The sequence below is a fragment of the Poeciliopsis prolifica genome, unplaced genomic scaffold, assembly GCF_027474105.1.
Source record: "Poeciliopsis prolifica strain line A6 unplaced genomic scaffold, Auburn_PproV2 SCAFFOLD008, whole genome shotgun sequence".
Taxonomy (NCBI): Eukaryota; Metazoa; Chordata; class Actinopteri; order Cyprinodontiformes; family Poeciliidae; genus Poeciliopsis; species Poeciliopsis prolifica.
This window is the reverse complement of record NW_026562383.1, coordinates 8,754,181-8,778,777: the sequence shown is the minus strand read 5'-3', so window position 1 is coordinate 8,778,777 and position 24,597 is coordinate 8,754,181. Positions and strand designations below refer to the sequence as shown.

Here is a 24,597-nt window from a genome sequence, read left to right as displayed (position 1 = left end):
AAATGTCTCAATCAGTTTACCAAACTAAAATAAGTTAAGAGTGGTGGAGTAGAGCTTTATTTATTTTGGCTACATCAGAAGTAAAACAGAAAACTTCAAGTTTGCAGTTTGTCGTTATTGAGCAACTTGAAATATTTACAACACAACAGCTATGTGAAGTTTTCCAAAAAGTGTTTTCATGCTCCAAAGCTCAGCTTTGTTTTTTATCCTCACTGCCTGCTTGCCTGTCTTTCTCTTGCAGTCCAAATGGATGGCCACTGGATCATGGATTGTTGTACTCTATTGAATCCTTGATCGTTCAGTGGTCTGGCCAGATCTGGAATGTGCTTAAGAAAGACTCTGGCATGCTTCTGCTTCAGGGAGACCACCCAGGCCCCAACGTGGAGCTCCAGTTCTGGGCAACTCAGAGGGAAAACCTATTGGGCATCCAGTCACAGGTATGACGTTAACTTAAAGGTTGACAGCGGGCTTTTACACAAGATGTAACTAAACCTGAACTCTAACAGTGTTCACAGAGACAGAAGATAAATCTTAATTCAAACGTTTAACCTACTATTCTTTACTAGTACTTTACTAAATACTTTTATTTTTATTTACCTACTTTACTAAGAGAAAAATGTTATTTTGTTTGGCTGACAATAACTCAAGTTTGACATAATCAAAGGGAAGTTAGCAGCTTACAATCCTGAAATATGTCTCAGTTGCTTGGTCTTTGTGGTGTAGTATGTTAGCTGTGTTGTGTGCCTTTTTGATCACTACAGTAATTATAAATGAATAATATCCCTGTTCCTTTGCTATTAATCAGAATTTAATATTTTGCTAATGGGCCCTTGAGTGAATAATGGACATGGAAGACATAATGAATATTAAAGTGCCTGACTGGAAATAAATAAAATTCGAACTGGGTGAGTGATTGAAAATATGTCATAAGGAAATGTTGAGACCGCACCGTCTATAAATTCCTGAGCTTTTATAAAATAGCATTCCCGTGACATGAATTTTTGGGGACTAGAATAATTTCTTAGAATTTATTTTATTTATTTTTGTTGAAACTTATGTTTATGGATGTATTCATGGATTCTCATTGAGATAATGCTATGGAATAGCATTTCTGCAGCAATAAGAAGTTTTCTTCTGGATGTGGGTTTCTTTGATTTTGCGCTCCTATCCAAAATATTTATTTCTAAATTTTTAAAAAAACAAGTAAAGCAATGTGTCACTAATATTTGTTCAACCTGTCGGTAAGTAATTTTTTATTTTTTTACGTTTGCATTGGTACTGGCTCAAATGTTTACCTTTCACATTGTCCTAATAATATGAATGGAAATGGTCAAAGCATACAAATCATCACGTTTCCATATTGTTTTCAGATCCAGAGCTCCAAAGTGGAGCAAATCATGGAGATCCTGAGAAGAGTGAAGAGCAGCTACTACTCTGCCTTTAAAGACGTCTGTGTCAAAGTCAATAAGGGTGCATAATATTTATTCTAGGATAGTAACTTATCCACATCTTGCAAAAATATCCCTTTTAAACCTTTATAAAATTGTGTCACTTGAGATCACATGACATCCATATTTGACATGCAAAGGTTTGTGGTTAAAATGAGGAAAAGTTTGGGGGATTTAATTGCGTTTGCAGAAGCCATTTTACTAGACTAACAACAATAATTTATTTTCTTAAAATTTATACACTACTACTGCAGCTGTGCTTGAAGCAGAAGACATAGACCTGTACTTGCGACCTCTGAGGAGACAGATCAGTAACTTGGAAGAGAGGAGTTTTCCTCAGGTGGAACCTCTACTGCCTCCTCTTTTTCACACGCTGTGTCTCATCTGGAGTCATTCCAAGTACTACTGCTCTCCACAGCGAATGGTGGTCCTCTTGCAAGAGTTTTGTAATCTGATCATAGAAAAGGTACACTGATCATCACTGTGCATGAGAAATTAGAATAAAAGGTCAGAAGTTGAACCAAACTGCATTCGTCTCACAGGCCTTTGCATACCTGATTCCTGAAGAACTGTTTAAGATGGAACTTGAGGAGGGCATGGAGAGAGTACAAATAAGTATCGCGGTTCTGCGTTCCTTCAAGAGGCTGTTTCACATTTACCGTGAACAGATACCTACTTACTACAAGCATGAGAAAGACATCAAATTGTGGGACTTTCCTTCAACACTTGTCTTCAAGCGTTCAGACTGCATCTTGGAAAGACTGCTCATGATTGAGGTGTGTGTGTTCAAAGTCACGGCTCTGTTTTGTGGCAGGAAGGCAAGAGTGAAGGCTTCAGTCCCAAAAAACACAGCAGAAGAGCTTTATGTGTGTCAGAAAGTATTGCAAAGGGCTCTTCATATACATTTGTCAGTATTTTTGAAGTAAACCATGTGATGTTTAAATTTATTTATTGATTAACCAGTATGATTCAACAGCTTCTTTTCCCATCTCTTGAATAGGACATTTTTGCAACAGCTTTGGACTTTCTGAAGCTGGAAAAGGTTGAACTCGGTGGTTCGAGAGGAAAAATCTTAAGTGAGATGGTGTTCAGCATGAGCGAGGAGTTTCATGACCACTGGCGGAGTCTGAGGGAGAGCAAATACGACCCCTTCGACTACACTAATGATGTGAGACGTGGTTAGGCTGTTGCTGTTTGTCCTTCATGTCGCACTGCTATTTATTTATTAGGCCTTAATGGGTTGTTATTCACAGTCATTTATATGTGGCATTGACAGGCTGGCCAAATAATGAAAAATAGTAATTAGATGTTATTTTTCTGTCCAGCAGTGCACTAATTGAACTAGTAAGGCAAAGTAGTTGCTATGCAACACAGAAGAACCAGTGACTGGAGTCATTATTAGTCAGAGCATCAATATTTAATTTATTACATGTAAATATTATTTTACAACAGCTTCCAGTGTGACTCAGAACAGAAACTCAATCTGAAATTGATTTGTGTCAGAATACATGTTTCTCAAGAACGAACTATTGCAGCCAAAACTGATTAACTGAGCTAAGGAGAGCTTGAAAGCATCCACTGAAGTTTTAATGGAATTAAAATTGCACAGAAATGTAGGTTAAATCTGAACCTCCTATAAATAACACATGAAGTGGGTATGTCCATCATTTCTTTTTCTGTTGCCCTTTTGTTCGCAGGATTTTGTGCGTCATCACAGACGCTTTGTGGAGCAGAACAAAGATTTTGACCAGAGGCTGGGGACTGTCCTCAATTTGGCCTTTCACCACTCCAAAAACCTCAATTCAGTCTTTAAGGTAAACATGTATTCTTTATTAACATCTAGATAAATCCAAACACAGTGTGCAGTATTACATTGTCAGGATTTTATGATAAAAAGGAGGCAATATATGTTTGCAGCCATTTGTACATCATTTGTCATATTTATAATTTTTCTCTGGAGTGTCATTTTTATAGTTCATGGAACTAAAACTTGCACGTAATTGTTTCTCATCCAGCTGTTGAAAATATTTGGCAGTCTTCTGGAGAGACCCAGAATCCAAGAGTTGTTTTCTCCTAATTACAAAGAGTTGCTGACCTTGTTCAACCAGGAAATAGACCATTGTCATTTTATACTGGATCAGCACAGAGAAATGGTGAGAGGCCAAACTAAAATATTCTTATAAAGGGTTTTCACATTTTGCTTTACTTACTTTTTTTTATGTTCAAGCACTTTATGCTTTTAACACTGAAGTCTCTAAAGGAGAGACTTCAGCAGAGCAATGCATGTTTTAGATGTCAACTTGTTCAAGGCTTGATGTCCTGTTGAGGAACTGATTAAGTAATTTAGATTACATGCTGTAGAGCAAAAACACATGCATCCAGCACTCTGACCAGTGAGGACTGGAGCTGGACACCCCAAAAGATGTAATGTTGCATGGTCAGCAAGATATTGAATTTTTCACTCATGGAAGCTTAATTAAACAAAAGTTTCAGTATTAGATCAGTTTGGATTACAAAACAAAAAGACATATGCCAAAACCTGACTGACCTAAAGCTGTGAAAGTGTGGTCAGATTTAAATATTTGCTCTACAGTCAGGGAAGGAAAACTGTTACTGCTGAGTATAAGCAAAATTCATCAGCCATATTAATAATACTGAATTATATTTCAGCTGCAGTCTGACTGTGCAGTTCTTGGAAAGAACATGCCCTCTGTGGCTGGGAATCTCAAATGGTCACAAGAACTTCGGAGCCGCATCCTCACGAACAGAAGCAACTTCTGCCAGCTGCCTCACGCGTACGAAGCGACTCCACACTTACCAGGCTCAGACAAAACACATAAACCTAAAATGCCTCTCAATGTCTAGCATTTATGCAGCAGCTGTATCCCTTCACATACACTATTGCAAAGAAAGTCCTCTTCTTGCAAAGAAGAGGACTTCTCTGTGAACTGATTAACACATTAAAGACTGTACTTCCGGAGGGTTCTCAGAAGGAGCCACATCCCTTAGAGACTGCTGGTGTCCTTTTATCGCTGCAGTGTGGAGAGTTTTGACTCACTGTGTCTGTGCACAGCAGACCAAAAAAAGAGCTTCGTATGGTAATTAAAGTTGCCCAGGGGAAAATCAGAAGTCCTCTACTGCCAGAACTGCATAATTCTTGCTGCTTCAGAAACATGAAAAGAATCCTTCAGGACACATCACATCCAGGACATGTACTGTTGGACGCCTGTCTTCAGGCAGACATTTTGGATCCCTGAGGACTAAAACCAACAGACTTAGAATCAGTTTTTGTCACTAGCCGTCACCATGCTGTATGCTGCTAAGTGGTCAATTTGACCTTGTGTATTTTCAGATCAATGATTACATTTAGTTTTAAGCTAATTTTTACAAAGGGATAAGTATAATATTATAATGTGATTGTTTTATTGTCTAGTTTTACTAAAATTAGAATCTTGTTTTTCTCTGGATAACTGCACCAAATTTCTTTTGGACAATGTTTTATTGTTACAATGGCAATAAAGATTCTATTCTGTTCTAAAACATTTTGTACATAGAACAACTTTGTTACTATATGGATAACAAAGTTGTTCTATTTCTATTTCACAGGCCTGTTGGGAGTGCAGATGCAGACGAGGTGCTCAGGAAGTGTGAATATGCTCTTGAGATTTTGGAAAAGTATGATGAGGAACTGTTGACTAAGTGGACTGAGGGGCTGGAGGATATCTGCCAATTACATCTCAAAGAGCCACTGTTGACACTGGACACTGATATGGGCCATTTCCAAGTCAACTTCAGTCCTGCTGTAAGCACAAATAACGATAATGCTCTAAGTATTAATAAGAGCATACTGTTTTAATTTAAAAGAAAACTATGACACCAATAATTCAATAACTGTCAAAATCAAGGTTTGCCATCAAAACATCACACAATGTTCTGCATAGCTGTAAGAAAAGGCCTTTGATGTGAAGTGTTTTTAAAACTACAGTTGGTAGGAAACCTGCAATTAGGTTAGTTTGAAGGTTAGTTATCCAAGCAGAAAAGCTGACTAGCAAATGTAAGTTTTCTGTTTAAATTAAAGATACAGGTCACCAACCCTCAAGGTCTGGATTTTAGGACACCTGACTTGAAATATCAGCTGCTTTTTGCTGTGATTGGCAACTCACTTCAGCAACTCTGTGCAGCACAAAAAACAGTTTAATACATTTTCATAATGTTAAATGTTTAACATCTTTTTAACATTTCTTTCCCCAGCTGATGTCTGTACTGAAGGAGGTGAAATATCTGAGCATCCTGAAAGTCCAAAACATTCCTAAAGCAGCTCTTCATCTGCATTCGAAGCAGGAGAGATTATACCTGGTGGGTTAATAATAGCAACCTGACATCACAACGGACATTATGGCAGCTATTGTTAAATATTTTGTTAATGCAAAATATATTAATAATCATGTCTGTGCTTCTTCCTGTCATGTAGTACACACAGACACTGACCTTAGTGACCCAATGGTACAACAAGCTAAAAAGCACCATCTTGGCAGTCGAGCTGGGCTTGGTGAAAGATGAAATGGATGAGGTGGGACGACATCTGGAACCAGCCCTTAAGGAATTAACTTGGGCTCAGGATGACCTTTGGGACTTCATTCAGAGTGCACAACAAGTGGTCAAGGTACTGAATTTTTTAAATTTTTTTTATCAGATTTCAAGGAGATTCATCAATCCGTCATTAGAGGAGGAACTAAAAGAGGAACATGAATATGTTCTGAATAGCTGAGTAAAGTGAAACCATTCAACGGATATCAACCACAAATCCAAGACAAAAACCTGTTATGAACGCTTTCCTTCCTTAGAGACTGCTTGAAATCTGTTGCTGAACATATTTACAGAATACAATTGTTTGTCTTTTTTTCTGTTATTAGGGTATTTCTAGTCGAGTCCAGAGCAGCAAAGCTAACGTTGAAGCCATTCAGGCCCTTGTGGTTAAATTCAGCAGCCGGGCTTTCATCACCAGAAAGAGTCGTGATTCCTCTCTTCTCAACATCTCCGATATTGGAGACAGTGTTTCCAAACAACAGGCTCTCATCAGCAGTACAGGGGAGCAGATACACAAACTCCTGCTGGTATGCTCACATTTGTATTCTACAGCATAAAATAAGGGTCACAAAAAGCTCCTTGCATCTTCACATTAACTCTGAGCACTTTCCCTATCTCTGAAGAAATGCAGATCCAGGCAGAGCTCAATTCTGCCTGGATCATGTTTCACAGTAGAGATGCACTAGATTTGTTTTGAAAGAGTATCACAGCAGAGGCTGTATAATGTATATTTATGTACTACTTCTTGTTGCTCTATTATGTAAAAGCTCCAAAATATCTATAAAGTTTGTGGTTGTCAGGCAAAAAATGAAAATGGGTTTAAATACTCTTGCTAAGCATCATATTTTATTAAACCAATAACTTCACTGTGATCCAGGAGAACCAGTCTCTGCTGGGCGTGACGGATCAAAGCAGCTGTGAATGGCGTTCGTACACGGAGTACGTGGACCGGATGATCGTGACAGGCTTCTCCAACGCAGTACGCTGCTCCCTGCAGTACTTCGTGGACAACACAGATGCAGCTCAGCGCATTACCCCCCTCTTTGAAATAAAACTGATACTCAACAGCAATGACATGACCTTTGACCCTTCACTGGACTTGAGTCACGATGGAAACTTCTATGATATTGTGGACAAAATGGTGACCAACATTGCAAGTATGGGATCCTTCATACCCAGACTGGCAAAACACAAGCAGATGGATAACTATCAGGTACTATACATTTAGATTATGTATTCACAGTGAAAGTACACTGCCTTTCAGAAATATTCATTTGACTTTCAAATCTTTCAAAGTCTGAAATTTGTGGCAAGTGTCTGTGTCCTCAAATGTTTGCTGGAGAACAATGCGGAACAAATGAACCCATAAACACAGGAGAAGGTCAAGGATAAATTTGTAAAGAAGTTTGAAGCACTGTTAGTTTATAAAATGATATTCCAAGTTTTCAAACTTGAAGATGTATCTATTCTTACAGCTCCTATGCCATCTTATCAAGAAAAACAGTAAGAAAAGTTAGTTTTTCAGAACATTTTCAAGGCTGCATCCAATTAACACTAATAAATTATTTTGTGTTAGTCACAGTTACTGTATGACCTAAAATGGCAATAAAAAAATATATGTTTGTGGTTGTAAAGTATCAAAACTGAAATGGTTTCTAAGAATGTAAAGTTTTGTAAAGCCCTATATTACCCTGATTTCTCATCCTGCAGTTTGACATAGATGAAATGGAGGATTTGTCAGAAATGTGTCATATTATCCGTTCAAGGGCCCGAGGCGCAGTTGCCAAGGTAATTCTCTTTTCTAGAGACTTATGTATTATTTATTTAGTACACAACCATAAACATTGTGTTGATTTTCAGGCCATGGAGTATCAGGCATCATTTTCTAGCTACCGCTACCTTTGGACTGATGACAGGTCAGATGATTTATTTTATGAAATTTCCTCTTTGCTGGGATCTATATTTATTTATTTTGTCCTCTGTTTTTATCTCGCTCTTTCAGGTCTGAATTTATGAGGCAGTTTCTGCTTTATGGCCACGTGTTAAGCACGGAGGAAGCTGAGTTGTATGCTGACTATGAACTGAAAAAGAACCCACCCACCTTGGAAAACTTTAAAGATCAAGTGTGTTCCACTCATGTGTTGTTCTAGCATTCAGAGAACGTAATGCAATGAGAGTAACTGTATAATTTCCTCATCTAGATTAATCTTTTTGAGTCTCTGTATGTTCGGGTGAGCAAAATGGAGGACAGGATGGTGTTTTGTGGCTGGCTGCAGCTGGACATCCGTCCCTTCAAGCATACACTCATGAATGTCATCAAAAAGTGGAGCTGGATGTTCAAAGAGCACCTTCTGAACCATGTAAATCAAAGGTGAGACAAACACAATCAATAACTTCTTATTCACCACAGAAATCATTTGCAGAAGTAGAAAATAGTTCTAGAAATTGGTTTTGAATATTTAAAGTAATGGTCGTAATTTAGACCTTTGCCAAAAATCTAGACTGAAGATATGACAATCAAGATTTATTTTTCCCCAAAGTCAAAATCTTTATACATACATATATTTACTGCAGTCTTTCTTTCTTTTCCATATCAACAGATATTTTGACCCAACCAGAGTTTTGGCATGTCAGCCTTAACATCCTTCTCCAGCAAGGGTTTTATCTCAGTTTAGAAAGCTGCCCCAGTGTTCCAACAAAGAATTGCCAATAAAGCTCTTAGATTCATTATTTATATCCAAAGATATATTTAACTCAATTCACATTCCCAATAGACTCCTCTCTTCCTCTTGCAGATTTTAGGTGGAAGGATTCAGTTTAAAGCTAAGCTAACATTAGCTTGTGTCTATCTTAATGTGATTCACTGATCATTTTTCTTTCCCAACACATTTCAGGGGGATTCAGTTAATCTTTGGTTGACAAAGGCTGCAAAAAATGTGTTCTTCTGTTTCATAAGCCTAACCGTTTGTTTTCCAAGTCCTAAGTTTTTCTAAGATTTTTTTCTTTTACTTTAGGATTCGTCACCATTTGCTTTCCATATCACTTCGTTCCTCAGTTTTAAATTTTCTTAGAGTTTTGTTCTGTTCTTTCGTATGTAATTACACTTTGCTCTAAATTCTTGTTTTTAGTTTTATTTAATTGTACGTTGTAAGAGGCTCCTTGTTTCTTTTTTTTCTCTCTTGGTTCACCATCTGTGGTATTGGAGCTTTGTGTCTCTGCAAGTGTTAGTTTCTGTTAACTTGTCACCGACAGTTTTCTGTGTTCCCTGATTGACCCGCTAGGCTTCTCCAGTGTCTCAGCTTACCTTATTCTGTATGATAACTCATGAAATGCTTGTTTTACAATCTTTATTATTTCACAGTGTGAAGGAGCTGTCCCATTTTCTCGAGAACACAGCTGGAGGTCTCTCTACAAAAGTATTAGATGGGGATTATGCAGGGTTGGTGAGCGTAATGGGACACCTCATGGCTATCCGAGATAGACAGCTCAGTAATGAACAGCACTTCAAACCACTCGAGTCAACTGCAGAGCTGCTCAAGTCCTATGGTCAGCAGCTTCCAGAGAGTGTCTACACACAGCTGGAGGTTTGTTCCAGTGCAAAGTTTGTTCACAGAAAGGGCTTTGTGCGGCCATCAGCGCATGGATTTCTTCACTCCTATTCTCCAAAACATAGGAGCTGCCTGAGAAGTGGAAAAGTGTCAGAAAAATTGCCTTCACGGTCAAACACGAAGTTGCACCGCTGCAGTCAAATGAAGTTTCAGTGATACGCAGAAAATGTGTTCGGTTTGAGGTGAGGCTTGGTATGAGCAAGGTCAGATGTCAGTCTGGAAACCACCCACAAAGAGCTTGATATCTGATATACCTATATTAACTTTTGTCCTTTTTTTCCTACATTATTTATGTGACGCAGCTATCACATTTATAGAGTTTGAAATCGAAGCAAATTTACATGCATCATAGATTTTCCAAATGTTCACATTTTAGGTGAAGCAGCATGAGTTCAGGGAGCGATTTCGTACTGAATCGATCTTCAAGATCAATGTGGAGGAGCCATATGACCTTATTGATAAGGTAAGCCAAGGAAAAGATTAATTTGCAACATATTAAGAAAACTGTTCTAATAATAAAACTCTACAAAGTAGCAGAGGAGCAACAGCACCTGAACCACCAACTTTCTCTCTAGTGCCATCAGTCAGTTGCAGGGATTGAGATGGAAATGAAGAACCTGCAGGATACGGCTGATTTATTTGAGGTCAGCTTCCCAGAGTACAAACAGCTGCGCCAGTGTCGCTCTGATATCATACTTGTCAAAGCAGTCTGGGACATGATCATTTTTGTAAAGGTACAAACTATTAGACATAAAAGATATTCTAATAGTTTTTTTAAAATAATCTTTTAATACTGTGATTTAGAAAAATGTTCTAAAATTTGCCCCAAAAAAATCTCTTCAATACTAGACAAGTATAGAAGAGTGGACAAAAACTCCATGGAAAGAGATAAACGTTGAGCTGATGGACATGGAGCTTCGACGTTTCGCTAAAGTACGTGACGCATGTACTTAAGAAGCCAGGCCTGCTTTAAACTTGTGGTCGTGAAAAACGTGTTCACTTTCATGCTCTCATTGCTCTCACTGCTGCTTCTCGATGCAGGAGATGAAAATGCTAGATAAGGAAGTGCGAGCGTGGGACGTTTATCTGGGTCTAGAATCAACCGTGAAAAACCTGCTGACCTCTCTGAGAGCTGTCAACGAGCTGCAGAACTCTGCCATCAGAGAGAGACACTGGCAGCAGCTTATGAACACTACAGGAGTATGAGAACCGATACGCTCCCGCTATGCTGTGTTTCTGCATGCTTTGCATGCAGCTGTTCTGCAGACTTTTCTCTAGGTGCAAATATTCTGATCACAACCACGGCACAGCAAATCTTCTTTATGATCCCCAGGTACGGTTTGTGATGGGAGAGGGCACCACCTTGGGGGACCTGTTAGAATTACAGCTACACCGCGTAGAGGATGAAGTTAAAAACATAGTGGACAAAGCTGTAAAAGAAATGGGCATTGAGAAGGTAGGAAGCAGGAAATTGACGCTGTTTGAATAAATAAAAAGTTGCTGAATATAAACTTAACAAAAAGTTGAATGGTGAGTTGACCTTGCTTCAAAGAAAATACAATATGAAAATGTCAAAATTGCTGTTTTATCCCTATTGATCTATATCCATTTGAAATATAGGTTCTGGCAGAGATTACACAGACCTGGAGTGTTATGTCGCTGTCATATGAGACTCATAACAGCACTGGAACACCTTTGCTCAAAGCTGACGAGAATCTAATCGAAACATTGGAGGACAATCAGGTTAGTTCTTCATATGGATTCATTACAGTATCATGCTGGTGAAGATTCTCAGACATCCAAGACTTGATAATCCTTGATAAACCATTTAATCCTAAGTGATTAAGTGGAATACAACCTCCTGTTTCTTCAAATCTTCAGAGCTTTCTTTTTTCAAAAGGCTTAAAGCATCCGCCTCCGTTCATACCTCTGCAGCAAAGGTTTCAGAGGTATGAGTACATTTCCAAGGCCGCACATAACTTTGCTTTGCGTTTCTGTTAAATAAACAAACTATGCTCAAGCACACTTTGATCACTTTGGCCGCTCTTTCAAATCAGAGTTATCCAATAAACAAAAAAATAAATACTAACAAGAAGATACTTAAATGTGTGACTACATCAGCGCATCTTTCTACAAGAGCTGTTAATCTGCCATATTCACTTACCTTCAGGTGCAACTCCAGAACATCCTGATGAGCAAATATGTGGAGTATTTCCAGTCAGAAGTGAGTGGATGGCAGAGGAAGTTAATGGTGGCTGACCTAGTTATCTCAACCTGGATGTCGGTTCAGAGGACTTGGACACACCTGAACAGCATTTTCACCAACAGCGATGACATTCGTTGCCAGCTGGCCAACGTTGCAGAGAGCTTTCAAGGAATCCACACTGACCTTCAGGTTAACACTCAGCCTAACACGCATCCATACTTGTCTTTTGTTTTTTAAATCCCCTCATCTTGTTTTTTTTGTCTCATTTTTTTAGAGTATGATGATTGAAGTGGTGCAGGACAGTAATGTGGTGAATGTAACCAACAAGCTTGGCTTCCTAGACAGCCTGGAAACCTTACAGCAGAGGCTATCTGTGTGTGAGAAGGCCTTAGCTGAGTATTTGGAAACAAAGAGACTCACATTCCCCAGATTTTACTTTGTCTCAGCTTCAGATTTGTTGGAAATTGTGTCGAAGGGAACACAGCCCAAACAGGTGTCACCTTTTATTAGCATTGTCTTAAAAATAGCCGATCAATAAAATGTTACCATAGCGCATTCATAAATAATTTTGACTCAGTATGTGTGCGGAGTACTAAAGTGTGCTTCAACTAGATTTAAATGAAGAAAACTGGGTGTAATTTTCAGGTGACCCGCCATTTATTGAAGTTGTTTGACAACATAGCAGACCTTCGCTTCAAGGACTCAGAGGAGGCCAGAGGAGAGGATGAAGATGAAGTGGCAGTTGCTATTGGGATGTACAGCCGGGAGAGAGAATATGTTTCTTTCTCAGAGCCGTGTATCTGTGAAGGACAGGTGAACTATACATCTACAAACAAAGCTAATATATAAATATATATATATATATATGTCTATCGATTCATATATCCTTTTGTTCTCCAGGCAGAGTGTTGGTTAAATGCCGTGGAGAGCAGCATGCGCTGCACAGTCAGGAAAGAAGTACAGGAGGCTGTTGGTTCCTATGAGGACAAACCACGAGATCAGTGGCTTTTTGATTATCCTGCACAGGTTTGTGTTTTTGCATATTTGTAGATTTTTAAACACGGATTGGTTCCCTTTCATCAAAAACAGATGTGGATTTGAGTAAAGAAATTATGGTTGGAAAAGTTCCTCATTTGATATTTGAAACCATACAAGACTGAGTCTTGTAGTATTTAATTTTCTACCTGGACTGTTTGTAATTAATAAAAAACACAACCCAAACTCATACGATAACAATTGTTTTGAGTGCAGGACATTTGCTTCTGAGAAGATCTGGGCTCAGTAAGAACTGTCTATAAATATTTCCTATTTTAGAAACTTATTTTTTTCTATAATCCTCTGATTTGTCAAATCAATTATTTATAAGTAATGTTAAACATTTTCCATTAAATTTCATTTTACTGCTGCAACTAAATTAAACATATCCTGTTAGGCAATCAGCCCTTATCATCTTAGTAGCAAATTTCCATAGAATAATTCTTTATCAAACATAAGCCATAAGAAAATATTAATAATCCTTGCAATTCGTGTAGAAGTAACTGTATCCTCATTTTGTGCTTTATGCACATTTGACAAGTTTAGTTCTATTCAGTGCAACATTAACAATGTTACATGTTAAAAAATGCAGCAACCGTTGTTTTGTACGTAGGTTTTCAAGCCATGGGTTAATTTGCAAACCCATTCCTCTATCGGACCTTTATTAAAAGTTAGGGAAGTAGGACATTATTGTTGCATGTTCTGTTTTCTTTTTACCCATAAATAGGTGTCATTAACTGGTAGTCAGGTGTGGTGGGCCACAGATGTGGGTATTGCCTTTGAGAGGGTGGAGGAAGGATTTGAGACAGCTCTCAAAGACTACAACAAAAAACAGGTAGGCTCAGGAAGTCAGATGTTTTTATTCTGGTGGGTCTACAAAGAGGCTCTTTCAATATGTGATTTTTGTCAATTTCAAGATCACACAGCTCAACTCACTGATCCACATGTTGCTTGGGGATTTAAGTCCTGGAGACAGACAAAAAATAATGACCATCTGCACCATTGATGTTCATGCTCGAGACGTGGTTGGCAGTCTCATCACTCAAAAGGTATCTGAAACTCCTTATTTGAATGATAGACATAAGAGTTATTGGAGTCTACTGCTGGTTATGCTGTGTTCACCTGTTAGGTGACGAACGGACAGGCATTCGCATGGCTGTCTCAGTTACGGCATCGCTGGGATGAAGAAACAGGACACTGTTGTGTCAACATTTGTGACGCCCACTTCCAGTTCAGCTATGAGTACCTGGGAAACACAAACAGACTGGTTATCACCCCACTTACTGATAGGTAGTAAGCCTCTGCTGTAAGCTCCACTCATGACATTCTCATACCTAATGATATTTATTTTATAGAGAGCAGATTTTAGACCTAAAGGAGGTATTAATAATGGGCTCGGACTGCAGACTTATTAAAAAGTAAAGAGTCCACATTGAAATACATATAGCCTTGAAATAGAAAAGTGTTCTTGTTTTTCCTACAATGCCTTCCAGAAGTAGTTATATGTTCCAAATCTTTTTCACATTCATCATGATGCAACCATAAATGTTGATGTATTTTATAGGGATTTTGTGAGACAAACCAGAAAAAGAAGAGCTTCATAAATTTTGGGGGAGTATGTCTTTAAATCCTTTCCAAATATATCTCGTTAAATCTTTCCAATTGATTCCTCAAAATTGAGCATTTTGGGTAGAAAGCAGAGAACATATATTTTAAAGTCTTGTCTGATATTCTCAGTTATACTTTGGTCTGGACTTTGACTGGTCCAATCTAATATGCTTCATTTTGCTCTTGTTGTTTATAAAGCTGTTGTCCTGCTGGAAGGTAAACCTTAACCCCAGTCTCAAGTTTTTCCTTTTCTATCCATCGCAGCAACAGCTCTCACCAGCTTCTTTCATCACACTAAGTAAATGGTTGTGAAACATGACAACACGTGAAAAAGCCTAAGTGGTATAATTACTTTTGCAAGTTAATATAGGTACATTTTTCTACTATGATTAATATTGATGGATATTCAATACTTTAATTGTAATTCCCAATGGTTAAAATCCACATTGTTAGGATCCTGGATTTTGACTTTGCTTTCTGTATCAATTTTAAATTTCAACACCACCACAACAAGGTGTTACATAACCCTGACGCAGTCCCTGCATCTGACTATGAGTGGCGCCCCATCAGGCCCGGCTGGCACCGGTAAAACAGAGACAACTAAAGATCTGGGACGCTCCCTTGGTATCATGGTGTATGTGTTCAACTGTTCAGAGCAAATGGACTATAAGGTATCATAAACATTAAACGTGTTCTTCCCAATTTTTGTTGAGGCAGTTTTTCCTTCAGTTATCTAAATTGAGTGATGCTATGTACTCTGCATCCTTCTGCTTTCTGTGTCTTCAGTCCATAGGTAATATTTATAAGGGTCTGGCTCAAACAGGAGTGTGGGGCTGCTTTGATGAATTCAACAGGATCTCAGTGGATGTCCTGTCTGTGGTAGCTGTGCAGGTCAAGACTATTCAAGATGCTGTGCGCAACAAAAAACACAAGTATGCATGTATCTATCATGGGTGCGTTGTATTTTTTATTGGCTTTGTAATGTTGGGTAGCATTTTTCATTTGTTCATTCTTGCAGGTTTCAGTTTCTGGGTGAAGAAATCGAGCTGAAACCAACAGTGGGGATTTTCATCACTTTGAACCCGGGCTATGCTGGAAGGGCAGAACTCCCAGAAAACCTTAAGGCTCTGTTCAGGTCTGATATCAAGAAAAATAGAGGCTTTCAGTGCAAAGGTTCACATATACCAGAAATTTCTTGTCTTGCCTAATTGCCTAAAATTCAGGCCCTGTGCAATGGTGATCCCAGACTTCGAACTGATCTGTGAAATCATGCTGGTGGCTGAAGGGTTCATTGATGCACGTCTGCTGGCACGCAAGTTCATCAGTCTCTATACTCTGTGCAAAGAGCTGTTGTCAAAACAGGTGCGCACATAAAAATATGTAAAATTCCCTGACCTAAAATTTATTTGAAAAATGGTTTGGCATGCTCTTAAAAAGTTGTATGTATGTATGTTGTATTTAATGACTGATTGTCATTGTTTACGTTTTAGGGTGAGGGTTTAATCTAATTTATCAGCTATCAGCTTAACAATTGTAGTATAGCTTAGTGCTTGTTTTTTATATCCCAACTCTTTCTGTTTTCCGTTTGATAAACTAAAATAAAGAAATAGCAAGTTACTGTGAATATTGTCATTATTATCCATTTAATGTCAGAGTTTTTCTTATCTTTTGTGCTTACACATTTGAGTATAGACTTATCAGACTGACATAACAAAATACACCCATTAGTAGTCTAATTGTTAATTGTTTTTTACTTATATAACCTATATTTTCTTATTTTTATAGGATCATTATGACTGGGGTTTAAGAGCTATAAAATCAGTCCTGGTTGTAGCTGGGTCCCTGAAGCGTGAGGAACGTAACAGACCTGAAGAACAGGTGAGCCTCACTTCTGTTTCTGACTGAAACAGCTGCTATAATTTACATAATGATAATTTTGTCAGGTATTTTACCCTTGGCTGACAAATTCAGTCTTAATCACTTTTTCTTCAGGTGCTGATGCGAGCTCTGAGGGACTTTAACCTGCCGAAGATAGTGACAAGTGATGTGCCCATATTCCTTGGACTGATCAGTGACTTGTTTCCTCAGCTGGATGTGCCCAGGAAGAAAGATCCCACTCTGGAAAACGCTGTTCGTCTGTCAGTCAGTGAGCTGCGTCTCCAAGCTGAAGAAAATTTTATCCTTAAGGTTTGCAGTTGTACCATAGTCTTTCCACTTTGGTTGGAATGACTGAATAGAGTCAACCAAATATATTTATTGTATGATTGTATGAGTTACATTTTAAACCAACTGTCTATGCTGCAATTTTCTTCACAATGTTGACCTCAACCTAAATGTGAAAATGTGAAACATTTAAGATTTTAACATTTACTTTCACTTTGAAGTTATACCACCTTGTGTTTGTTTAACTACATGATGTGCTGCAATTAATATGTGTAGGTTTATGTGTGTTCAGGTAACTCAGTTGGAGGAGCTGCTTGCTGTCAGGCATTCTGTATTTGTCGTGGGTGGGCCTGGAACTGGAAAAAGTCAGGTTAATAACCTCATCAATGACAATAAAAAAAAAAACTAAATTTTTCTTTTCATTTTTAGAGACTTTTCCAGTTTTTTAACCTCTTACCTTGTATCTAATCAACATATTTGTTGACATATGTTATTTTATTAAATTAAATGTGACCGAAGAGTTGTTTTCTTTGTGTTGCTCACTTTTGGCTTTTGTTTTTTGTTTCTTTTACAGATCTTGAAGACCCTCCACAGGACATATTCTATCATGAAGAAGAAGTCAGTATGGACTGATATCAACCCCAAAGCTGTAACCACAGATGAGTTGTTTGGATATTTGCATCCTGCTACCAGAGAGTGGAAAGATGGTGAGAGGCTTAAACGCTTTTTAATAAACACAGATCATAGTCCAAATAAACAGATTCGGTTACATTTGAGTTATTCCAGTTCATAGCATGGTAAATTCCTAAACCTTGTTTGAGAATTATTGAAAAATTAAATAAACATTAGAAGTTTTTGTTGTTTGATCGTTAATAGATTTTGCTCCATATTGAACTCATTATTTTTCTCATCAGGTCTTTTCTCCAACACAATGAGAGTGTTGACCTCAGTGACCCAAGATGGACCAAAATGGATTGTTTTGGATGGGGACATTGACCCCATGTGGATCGAGTCACTCAACACAGTTATGGATGACAATAAAGTGAGACATCATTTCTCGTTAATTCATACAAAGTTTTTTATGTTGGTTTTTTGCTGCAATATATGTTTACAGTAATTAGAGAAAACCACCTCTTACATTCTAGGCATATTTTATTTATATTTCATTCCAAGTCACTAAATTGGGATGTTGTTTTTTCAGCATATATTGGATGCTCATTCTTCCAGTTCTCTTACACTTCAGGTTCTGACTCTTGCCAGTAATGAACGGATAAGTTTGTCTTCCTCCATGCGTCTGCTCTTTGAGATCTCCCATCTGAGAGCGGCTACCCCAGCCACCGTGTCCAGGGCGGGAATACTCTTCGTCAACCCACAGGACCTTGGCTGGAGCTCGTAAGATTCCAGGGATAACCCTAAACTCACACCATAAAGTACGTATTAGTTGTTTTTCAGTCTTTTGGTTTTTGATTTACACATTGCTTTTCACAGGTATGTGGCAAGTTGGATAGATACCCGACAGGCCCAATCAGAGCGGGCCAACCTCACCATTTTGTTTGATAAGTATGTGCCTTACTGTTTGGAGCAAGTCCGCTGTAACCTGAAAACCATCACCCCCATTCCAGAAAACAGCATGGTACAGGTTGGTCTTCTCAGTAATTCCAAGTCAGTCTCTTTTTTGTTGTCCCTTCAAGTACACTGCAGCATCTCTATATGTTGGTCAATCAGACTCTCTGCTCCTTGCTGGACTGCCTGTTGACAGAGGACAACACTCCACCAGACTCCCCCCGAGAACTGTATGAGATCTACTTTGTCTTCGCCTGTGTCTGGGCCTTCGGAGGCGCTCTCTTTCAGGATCATGTGTGTAGTGATCAAGTAATCACATGGTCATGAACACATTATTAAATCACTTCACACAATTGTGTTTCAATTATATCCTTTTTAGCTGAATGATTACCGCACTGAGTTCAGCCGCTGGTGGTCTAAAGAGATGAGAGCTGTAAAGTTTCCTTCTCAAGGCTCAGTTTTTGACTATTACATTGATTCTGAGACCAAAAAGTTTACACCTTGGAGTGAGAAAATGGTGCAGTTTGAGCTGGAACCTGATGTCCCATTGCAGGTTTGTGATTTTGATTACAAATATTCTACATGTTAATGTCAAAGTTGTTGATTTAGGGTAACATGTAACATCTACTTTCAGACAGTGCTAGTTCACACCCCAGAAACCATCTGTCTAACGTACTTCATGGACTTGCTGCTACAAAAAGGAAAACCTGTCATGTTGGTGGGCAACGCAGGCGTGGGCAAAACCATCCTTGTGTCTGATAAAGTCACCAAACTAAAAGAAGACTTCGTGGTGGCAAAAGTGCCCTTCAATTATTACACCACATCAGCCATGCTACAACGTAAGAACTGCCACAAAACTAGAAATGGTTCATTGATTTTTATGCGGTAGTCTATTAAGAATTGGTGCATAATTGTGAAGTAGAAGAATTTCAAAGCCACTTTTTGCTGCAAATACAGCTGCAAGTCTTTGGTGTTAAGCCTCTTCCAATATTGTACATCTAATTACTGAAAGCTTTGCCAATTTTCTTTTCCAACACGTTAAAGTCAGTCAAATTGGATGAATAGTATCTTAAGTTTCAAGCCTTATTAAAAAACTTTAATAAGCTGCATGTTCAGTGTCGAAATTGAATTTTTGCCTCTGTCATAAGTCTTTTGTTCCTTGTAACATGTTTTCTTCCAGGACTGATCTAAAGGTAGCTCCTTCCAGATTACTTTCACCTTTGGCCAACTTCCCTATTCTGTGTTGGCCTGGTGATTGTGACTGTCAGGATGATGTACACTTGTGTGACCAGAGCACCTCCTACTTATTCTTGCTTTGTCCCTTTGATGGCCTGTTGCAAATTCTTTGTAAAAATACATTTTTTTATTTGCCGGTCTTCCAAAAAGTTCACTATTTGTTTGTTTAGTCCACAACAAAAAGTGAACTGTTAGCAGATCCTCCCACATTAATTGTGGATCTCTCCCATTCCTCCACTGACAACAATCCCCTTTGCTGCTTTTTTTTTTTTTTTTTTGAATAATCATTTGGTTGCACTGGATTTTGTTCAAGATTATCAAAATAAAAAGGTTTTGAAAACATTGCAGGCCACACTTTTTAGATCTTAAATGTGTTAAAGAAATTGAAGGATGTGATTTTATTCCCAGTTGAAAGTTATGTAATAACTTTGTGTTGGTCAATCACATAAAATCCCAGAAAATACATTCCAGTTTGTGGTTGCAATGTGACAAATGTTGCAGCTCATTCCCTTCAGATGTAACAAGTTACATCTTGTTACATCACAAGATGTAACTTGTGATATGTACCAAATGATGGCTTATTTTCTAAGACTCTCCATGTCCTTCAGGCGTTCTGGAGAAACCTTTGGAGAAAAAAGCTGGTCGTAAATTTGCTCCTCCTACCGCTAAGAGGCTCATCTACTTCATAGATGACCTCAACATGCCTGAGGTGGATACCTATGGGACTGTTCAACCACATACACTCATTCGCCAGCATCTTGACTATAGTCACTGGTAAATATTTCAAAACAGTCAAAGAGCACCACTGTTCAAATTTATATCTACACTTCAGACCAGCGTCTTACCTGGAGTGTGATGGTTTATGTAAATCCAAATTATTGAAACGTCTTAGGTATGACAGACAGAGGTTTGTCCTGAAGGAAATACACAACTGCCAGTACATCACCTGTATGAACCCTACAGCTGGAAGCTTCTCCATCAACCCCAGATTGCAGGTTCAGTCGGTCACAGACTTTATTGAATCCTTTACTCACCATAATTTACATGCACCATTATATTAGCAGTTTGAAGGATTTTAGTTGAAGAAGCAGAAAAAAATTGCAATAGTTGCAACAAAAATATGTTGTTTTTTCCAGAGACATTTTGCAGTGTTTGCAGTGCATTTCCCTGGTGCTGATGCATTGGCTACCATCTTCTCCAGCATCCTATCAGCTCACTTCCTTCAAGGAGGATTCAGCTTTGGAGTATCTCGTTCAGTTGGAACGCTCATTCAGGTTCAGTTGCAGCTTCATGGCAACATTCGTCTACTTATTCATTTGGACATGTTTCAGTAGACAAATCTACTGATTTTTTTGTTGTTGTTTTCTCATCTAGGCAGCGATATGTCTTCATCAAAAGATTAGCCAGAACTTCCTCCCAACAGCCATACGCTTCCATTATATCTTCAACTTGAGAGACCTCTCCAATATATTCCAGGTAGAAAATAATGTACATCGTCATTTCATCCTCTACCAAATCTGTAAAAATTAAGAAAAAAACAAACACCTGCAGATTTAGATTGCTCAGTTGTTCATTCAGCAAAATTAGTACTTTTATTAAATGTAATCTGATGTTTTTTTCCATAATTTCATGGTGTATAGGGTATCCTCTTTGCCCTGCCAGAATGTATTCGTTATCCCATGGACCTGGTCTATCTGTGGCTCCATGAGAGCTCCAGAGTCTACTCTGACAAGCTGATGGAGGAGAAGGATGTTGAACTCTTTAATAAAATATTGCTGGACACTGGGAAAAGATACTTTGAGGTAAGGGCGAATGCTTTTATCTTTATATCAAGATTTCTGCACAGTCATAAAACATTCTGGAAATTTAAGTATTTTCAAAGATGAGAAAACAGACTATGGAAAATATGTTTCTATTTCCACACTTTGGTCTTACTCCGACTGTCATTTCTTCTCAGGGAATAGATGACTCCATGTTTATCCATCAGCCTTTAGTGTACTCTCACTTTTTCCAGGGAGTAGGAGAGCCACGTTATCACCAGGTATAACATTATTTACTCATGTATGTCAAAACTGATAGCCTCTTCAATCTGAACTTCATAAAGCACCTGCAAACCAATGAGGTAGTTTTTTACAGACTCCTAAGGAAGAACAGTTTGCCATGTGGCTAAAATTATGTTGTCATGTCACTCCTAAAAATAGCTGCATCATAATTTGCTAACTGAATAATTTTCTCTTTAAAAGGGAAACTATCTGATGTTGTTTTTTGAAAGTTGCTGTTGTGGCACCAGCACAGCGCACCTTTAAGCAACTTTGTTGTTTTCTCGATTGTCAGGCTTCAGACTGGGAGAAGCTTCAGAAGACACTGGCTGATGCTTTGGAGCATTATAACGAGCTTCATGCCGTCATGGACCTAGTACTGTTTGAAGAAGCAATCCAACATATGTAAGAAACCTGTGCAGACTCCTGTTGGTCAACTTTAGCTATAGACCTAAATCAGCCAGGCAATTAGTGTTCAATTCTTCTGTTTTGATTCAGTTGTCGAATCAGTCGCATCCTGGAGGCCCCTTATGGTAACGCCCTTCTGGTGGGAGTAGGAGGCAGCGGAAAGCAGAGTCTGTGTCGACTGGCTGCATTTCTTAGCTCGCTGGAGGTCTTTCAGATCACGCTACGTAAAGGATATGGCATCAATGACCTGAAGGTGAACACACCAAATACAAAACACATCAAAGTCTGTCACCCATTTGGAGCTTATTTTCTCACAACCATATGTCAAAAAGTAACAATATTTTTCTTACTTTTTTATCTATGTTTGAACACTCTGCAGAGCGATATAGCTGCCTTGTATATAAAAGTGGGAGTGAAAAATATTGGAACGGTATTCTTGCATACTGATGCCCAGATTCCAGATGAACGCTTCCTGGTGCTCATCAATGATATGCTGGCCTCAGGTTTGTTTACTGTTCTTTTAAGGCACCAAGATAGTCAAATGTGATCAGCTATATTTGGGTTTTTAGCTTAGTGATTACTTTTTCTAATGTTCAGCATAGCAAGGTTCTTTAAGTAAGGCTAGAAGGTAAAACAAAATTATAAAAATCTCAGAACTGGGCCATTTTTTGATAGCTATAAACTATTTTATAATTTTTGATTCAGACAAAGCAGGTTATTTATTTTATGTTTTAGGCAATAGTAGAAAAGATAGATTCTTTGCATGTATATGTGTTTCAGGAGACATTCCTGACTTGTTCAACGATGAGGAAGTGGATATGATTGTAGCATCGATCCGCATGGAGCTAAGGGGATTAGGACTCACAGACAGCAGAGACAATTGCTGGACCTTCTTTATTGAACGAATAAGAAGACAGCTTAAGGTCTAAAATGTCATCCATTAAACTGAATAACTTCACATCTCACTATTTCTTGCTTACTCTTCTTTAACTAATGTTTTAACATAATTTTTGTTCTGCAGGTGGTCTTATGTTTCTCACCAGTTGGATTCACGTTGCGCACACGAGCGCGGAAGTTTCCAGCTCTGGTTAACTGCACTGCAATCGATTGGTTTCACCCCTGGCCTCAACTTGCTCTGCAGTCTGTCAGTACTACATTCATAGATAAGATACCAGGACTTGAGGTGAGAACATATTAAAATACAGAAATACCTCCAAAAAGTAGTAATAACAAATGACCTTTTTCACATTTTGTTGAACTACAATGAGTAAAATCAGAAGGAATTTGTAGGCTTTCATATGGTTGCCCAACAAATTATTGTGCTTAAAGGTACAAATATCTATAAAGTGAGAGACACTCTTGTCTTCAAGCCCCATAAGTCAATATTTAAAATTCCTCTAACAACAATAATGACTACAAGAAATTTGGACGACACCAACTAGGACTGCCATTTAGTTTACTCCCTCAATCTTCCCATCCCCACAGCATGAAATTGCCATCATCAGGTGGTTGTAATGTTTTAGTTTTAATTCACTGGCAACATTTAATCTTAATTTCTCTCATATGAGCAGAGAATTGCTTTCTACATATTGTTGTCCCCTTCATGGTTTGTGGCTAAACTATATATGAAATCTAATGTATCTTTGATTCAACAATAGTTTTCTACCTAACATTCCTCCAGTTTTCATTTTTAGTTGTGCTGTATTTTTATGCTGGTTTGTGACCTAAAAAAGCAACATAGAACAAACCAAAATGTTTTGGTTGCTATATGCTAATATGTGAGAAAGTTCAAGGGGCGTACCTTTGCAAAATATGGTAGCCTTTATAATAACAATCTTAAATAGTGGAAGAGTTGTATGCTCATATTTTTTGTAGATTTTCGCAAACCAAAACATCATTTAGGTTTGATACTGTTTGTAATTATTTTCTCAATCTTTTCCCATGCTCATTCTACACAGCCTGAAATAAGGGTCTCCATTAGTGACTTCATCTCCTACGCTCATACGAGTGTCAACGAGGTGAGGAAAACACCAAAGCTCATTGGAGATGATCAATCTTCTTATCTTTTTACAAGCGTGATATACTGGTTGGTTCTTCAAAAGGTTAGTGTTAAGTACCAGCAGAATGAGAAGCACTTCAACTACACCACTCCGAAGAGTTTCCTTGAGTTCATGAAGCTGTACGACAACCTGCTGAGGAAGAAACGCAGGGAGCTGTCCCAGAAAATGGACAGGTTAGAGAATGGACTACAGAAACTCAAGAACACTGCGTCACAGGTCAGAAAATGTGGATAATACAGAGAAAATACTAAAATATGTTTTCTGCTCCTCTTTAATTGTTTAAAGTATTTATATTTGCTAGGTGGAGGATCTCAAGGCGAAATTAGCAGTGCAGGAAGTGGAGCTGTGGCAAAGGAACTCAGATATCGAAGCTCTGATTGCCAAGATAGGACAACAGACTGACAAGCTTAACCAAGAGAGAGCTGTGGCTGATGCTGAGGAGCAAAATGTATATAATGTGTAACATATTGGTCTTTATTACCTTTCAAGCTGGTTCCCAGTGACTGTAAATCCTATGTATCATTCTTTAGTGCTTTGCCACCAGCTATTTATTGTTAGTACAACACAGCATACGGTTGATTTAATATCACTTTTTTCCACTAAGAAGGTAAAACATTTAACTTTTCTTTGAGTTTA

The 24,597-nt window shown here is 38.3% G+C and overlaps 1 protein-coding gene across 1 annotated transcript in view; it reads left to right on the top strand.

Moving 5' to 3' along the window:
* Nucleotides 1-329: 329 nt before the first annotated feature.
* dnah9l (dynein, axonemal, heavy polypeptide 9 like) overlaps nt 330-24,597 on the top strand; it is a 33,947-nt gene continuing 9,679 nt past the window's right edge. Inside the window, exons 1-60 of the mRNA XM_055032788.1 lie at nt 330-437; nt 1,371-1,470; nt 1,703-1,914; nt 1,991-2,224; nt 2,449-2,616; nt 3,146-3,262; nt 3,464-3,601; nt 4,119-4,243; nt 5,055-5,250; nt 5,700-5,804; nt 5,920-6,111; nt 6,362-6,562; nt 6,913-7,248; nt 7,746-7,823; nt 7,896-7,951; nt 8,038-8,158; nt 8,237-8,406; nt 9,397-9,619; nt 9,709-9,825; nt 10,020-10,106; nt 10,219-10,377; nt 10,493-10,576; nt 10,685-10,843; nt 10,977-11,099; nt 11,264-11,386; nt 11,814-12,038; nt 12,124-12,342; nt 12,495-12,662; nt 12,750-12,875; nt 13,612-13,719; nt 13,802-13,933; nt 14,014-14,174; nt 15,007-15,163; nt 15,279-15,424; nt 15,511-15,627; nt 15,716-15,854; nt 16,278-16,370; nt 16,485-16,679; nt 16,948-17,025; nt 17,230-17,362; nt 17,570-17,697; nt 17,899-18,047; nt 18,144-18,294; nt 18,381-18,512; nt 18,598-18,771; nt 18,853-19,057; nt 20,063-20,228; nt 20,347-20,449; nt 20,591-20,728; nt 20,829-20,930; nt 21,095-21,256; nt 21,412-21,495; nt 21,789-21,898; nt 21,992-22,154; nt 22,281-22,404; nt 22,682-22,824; nt 22,923-23,084; nt 23,860-23,919; nt 24,004-24,177; nt 24,263-24,409. Of these exons, the coding sequence (XP_054888763.1) occupies nt 345-437; nt 1,371-1,470; nt 1,703-1,914; nt 1,991-2,224; nt 2,449-2,616; nt 3,146-3,262; nt 3,464-3,601; nt 4,119-4,243; nt 5,055-5,250; nt 5,700-5,804; nt 5,920-6,111; nt 6,362-6,562; nt 6,913-7,248; nt 7,746-7,823; nt 7,896-7,951; nt 8,038-8,158; nt 8,237-8,406; nt 9,397-9,619; nt 9,709-9,825; nt 10,020-10,106; nt 10,219-10,377; nt 10,493-10,576; nt 10,685-10,843; nt 10,977-11,099; nt 11,264-11,386; nt 11,814-12,038; nt 12,124-12,342; nt 12,495-12,662; nt 12,750-12,875; nt 13,612-13,719; nt 13,802-13,933; nt 14,014-14,174; nt 15,007-15,163; nt 15,279-15,424; nt 15,511-15,627; nt 15,716-15,854; nt 16,278-16,370; nt 16,485-16,679; nt 16,948-17,025; nt 17,230-17,362; nt 17,570-17,697; nt 17,899-18,047; nt 18,144-18,294; nt 18,381-18,512; nt 18,598-18,771; nt 18,853-19,057; nt 20,063-20,228; nt 20,347-20,449; nt 20,591-20,728; nt 20,829-20,930; nt 21,095-21,256; nt 21,412-21,495; nt 21,789-21,898; nt 21,992-22,154; nt 22,281-22,404; nt 22,682-22,824; nt 22,923-23,084; nt 23,860-23,919; nt 24,004-24,177; nt 24,263-24,409 (8,691 nt within the window). The 5' untranslated portion in view covers nt 330-344. The remainder of the gene's footprint in view (nt 438-1,370; nt 1,471-1,702; nt 1,915-1,990; nt 2,225-2,448; nt 2,617-3,145; nt 3,263-3,463; nt 3,602-4,118; nt 4,244-5,054; nt 5,251-5,699; nt 5,805-5,919; nt 6,112-6,361; nt 6,563-6,912; nt 7,249-7,745; nt 7,824-7,895; nt 7,952-8,037; nt 8,159-8,236; nt 8,407-9,396; nt 9,620-9,708; nt 9,826-10,019; nt 10,107-10,218; nt 10,378-10,492; nt 10,577-10,684; nt 10,844-10,976; nt 11,100-11,263; nt 11,387-11,813; nt 12,039-12,123; nt 12,343-12,494; nt 12,663-12,749; nt 12,876-13,611; nt 13,720-13,801; nt 13,934-14,013; nt 14,175-15,006; nt 15,164-15,278; nt 15,425-15,510; nt 15,628-15,715; nt 15,855-16,277; nt 16,371-16,484; nt 16,680-16,947; nt 17,026-17,229; nt 17,363-17,569; nt 17,698-17,898; nt 18,048-18,143; nt 18,295-18,380; nt 18,513-18,597; nt 18,772-18,852; nt 19,058-20,062; nt 20,229-20,346; nt 20,450-20,590; nt 20,729-20,828; nt 20,931-21,094; nt 21,257-21,411; nt 21,496-21,788; nt 21,899-21,991; nt 22,155-22,280; nt 22,405-22,681; nt 22,825-22,922; nt 23,085-23,859; nt 23,920-24,003; nt 24,178-24,262; nt 24,410-24,597) is intronic.